General features: G+C 38.3%; 2 protein-coding genes across 3 annotated transcripts in view; one reads left to right on the forward strand and one right to left on the reverse strand.

The window, feature by feature from the left end:
- The window catches only part of LOC107665372 (BTB/POZ domain-containing protein 7-like), a 71,267-nt gene extending 70,051 nt beyond the window's left edge, over positions 1 to 1,216 (reverse strand). For both annotated transcript variants that reach the window (XM_016456226.1, XM_016456225.1), the window contains exon 1: positions 830 to 1,216. The gene's annotated coding sequence lies outside the window, so the exon portion shown is untranslated. The remainder of the gene's footprint in view (positions 1 to 829) is intronic.
- A 1,167-nt stretch (positions 1,217 to 2,383) lies between these two features.
- The window catches only part of LOC107665342 (cytochrome c oxidase subunit 8A, mitochondrial), a 2,027-nt gene continuing 1,553 nt past the window's right edge, over positions 2,384 to 2,857 (forward strand). Inside the window, exon 1 of the mRNA XM_016456171.1 lies at positions 2,384 to 2,607. Within this exon, the coding sequence (XP_016311657.1) occupies positions 2,488 to 2,607 (120 nt within the window). The 5' untranslated portion in view covers positions 2,384 to 2,487. The remainder of the gene's footprint in view (positions 2,608 to 2,857) is intronic.

The raw sequence follows: 2,857 nt of genomic DNA on the forward strand, positions 1-2,857 counted from the left end.
AAGCCAAAATATATTGGACTTATATGATAATATGGAGTTGATAAAACGATACAAACTTAATTGTAAAGATCAAAGTCTTTTTTTTTTTTTTTTTTTTTTTAAATACAAATAAAGGCAGGCCAATGAGGGAGGACCTGTTAGATGAAGCAAAATAGCTCTCTTGTGGAGACTATACTGGCTTTTCACAAGCACAAACATCTCTAACATGCCAAGTATGCTTTATGAACTCATTAGTATCTATATGTTATGCTGGACAACTGGAAGAGTATGTCTTAAATCAAGTCAGTAACATATTTGAAACTGGTTACAACATGCTGGTGGCTACTGACAGCTCAAATTGAACATGCATGCTTATTTCTAAGATGAATCTTCCTCTGTATTAAATGACGTGTCCGCAAACATGAAGGCATTACATCTGTAATAACTGCACACTACGCATACTCAGCTAGCCTAGCTTTATGTGCATTTAGCATTCAGGTGACTCTGAATGCTAAATGTTAAAAGTTACCAAAATGCGACATATCGAGTTGTTTCAACCTCTTTATGCAATACACTAAAGAACTTACGTGATGTTAATGTTTTCTGTTGGTTCAGCATGTAAGCTAACCATAGTAACCAAGCTTTGCTTACTAGTTCTATGTGGAGGAGTGAAATAGGTTACTATTTGAAGTTTATCCGGTTATAATAACCAACATTATGGATAAACAGTCAAAGGCTGTTGTGGTTTTAATACACAAGCCACAACTGTAAATGTAGCTAATTCAGCAGCTCGCCATGGCAGATTAGCAAGCAAAGCAAAAAAGGAGGAAAAAAATGCCTTCAACCCTACCTGAGTCAAGTTTACTGCTCCTCTCTTCTCTTCTTGCTCATAAAACGAGCCTAAATCCGAGCCAGCGACTCCTGATATTTGCTTAGCCGAGAAAATTCTCTCATTCTCTGTAGCACTTTTCTTTCGTAGTGTTGAGTAAAAAAGCCTCTGCGCGTCCCGGGTTCACACACACATACAAACACATATGTGAAGCGCTAGCAGGCTGCTAATACTTTTACGTTACACCATCCGTCCTACATTACTCGCTTTTAATGCCTCGTTCAACAACAAAACAGCTCAAATAGAGTCTGTGCTCTTCGCTTTCAGTTTGCCGTGAGCAAATATTACATGCAGTGCTGTATCCTCCTCTTATTCAATAAAACAATGAGGGGAGGGCTAAGCGTCAGGATTCGGTTAGCAATGTCGCTACGCCATCTATCTGCTCGAGTAATATAATATAATTGTTTCGTTCTTTAGTCATCTGGCTTTTCCCAGAGGAGGGCGACAACGCCACATTATTGAACTATTGTCCACTAGGTGGCTTCAAATGGATGGCCTGCAATTTCTCGTAAATGTTTATGACGTCATTCATAATCTATGCAAATCTGGATGAAGCTGATTTAAAAAAAATAATAATAATAATAAAATGACAATTTAATTTCATTAACTTCATACACATCCCTCACTATCACCAACAAAGGCTGGGGTTTATGCTTTCAAATAAAGCACAAAAAAGCTTGGTTTCAGGATGGTTTTGCCCTACTTTCAAAATATAGGTTTGAAAAAAATATCCTCAGGTAAAATATCTCCTTTCCACCGAAGATATCAAAATAGCACAATAACAGTACACACACAAAACTGCTCACACCCAGTGCATAAACCAAACAATGTGTAGGGTGTATCCACTTTGGAAGTGTTGAATGGCAAGCGGTATTCTAACATGAAAAACCAGCCTCTGTAATGTGATCACCAACATGAATGAAGTGTAATACCACAGGCTGTACTGACAGCTGACCGAACACACAGCCAGCTGCGCCACTTTCTGCACTTTTATCTCCCTTTAATCTGCTCCTTTAATCAGATCTCTTGTAATTTGTACCTCTTTGTACTGGGCACAGCCCTGAATGCACACTAAGCAGAGAGCCAGGTGTTTCTTAGCTAGATGTGTTTCTGTGAACTCATGTGTTGTCAAACAGCATCTGCAAATAGGGTGTAAATCATACAAGACATTAATAGCAGAATAAAACACAGTTACGATCTGTGGGACTATACATTATAAGCCAAAATGAGTTTTGCTTGTCCATCACCTGTAAGCTTAAGAAAAGTTCAACAGTTTTATAGTGGTTCAACATGAGTTGATGTAACTTTAAATCTAAATTACATTGAATCAAAGATAATATGATGTTATATTCCGCTGTTTCATTTACATCTCATCAAAAGGGGCATTGAAGAAAAGTTAATATACTGGGTGGGTGTTCGAACTGTCTAGGCCCCTCCCAAAGAGTGGGCTGGTTTTGGGAAGTCTATAATATGACAGGATACATCTATTTTCTCCTCAGCAGTCCTGAGGCAGGAAACCCAGGGGTAGCACCCAGTGAACATCCCCCTTTCGTTCTCCCTTAGCCTCTCTCTCTCAGACACATCTATACTTACTGGTGCTGATCCATACAGCTGGTGGGATGCTGACCTTTCTGAGGGGAGCTGTACAGCCGGTGACTGTCAGCAGGGCAAGGGATATTGTCCAGAAACGCAACTCCAGCATCTACAGCAAACCACCCAAAAACAAGATCGGACCTGGGGTGAGTGAAATGATTACAAAATCCTAAAAGGTTGCATAGATTCATGGGATCAGCCAACGTTATAACTGAGGTGAATGGAGATAATGGGATTAACTTGGATGACTCCTTGTATTGAAGAACATAATCCATGTGTTTAGACAAGAACAAAATTACAAGCAAATCAATCAAAAAAAAAATCAAGGTTCAAATAATTAGTAGTATATATATATATATATATATATATATATATATATATATATATATATATATA

The sequence above is a fragment of the Sinocyclocheilus anshuiensis genome, unplaced genomic scaffold, assembly GCF_001515605.1.
Source record: "Sinocyclocheilus anshuiensis isolate Anshui unplaced genomic scaffold, SAMN03320099.WGS_v1.1 scaffold199, whole genome shotgun sequence".
Lineage (NCBI taxonomy): Eukaryota > Metazoa > Chordata > Actinopteri > Cypriniformes > Cyprinidae > Sinocyclocheilus > Sinocyclocheilus anshuiensis.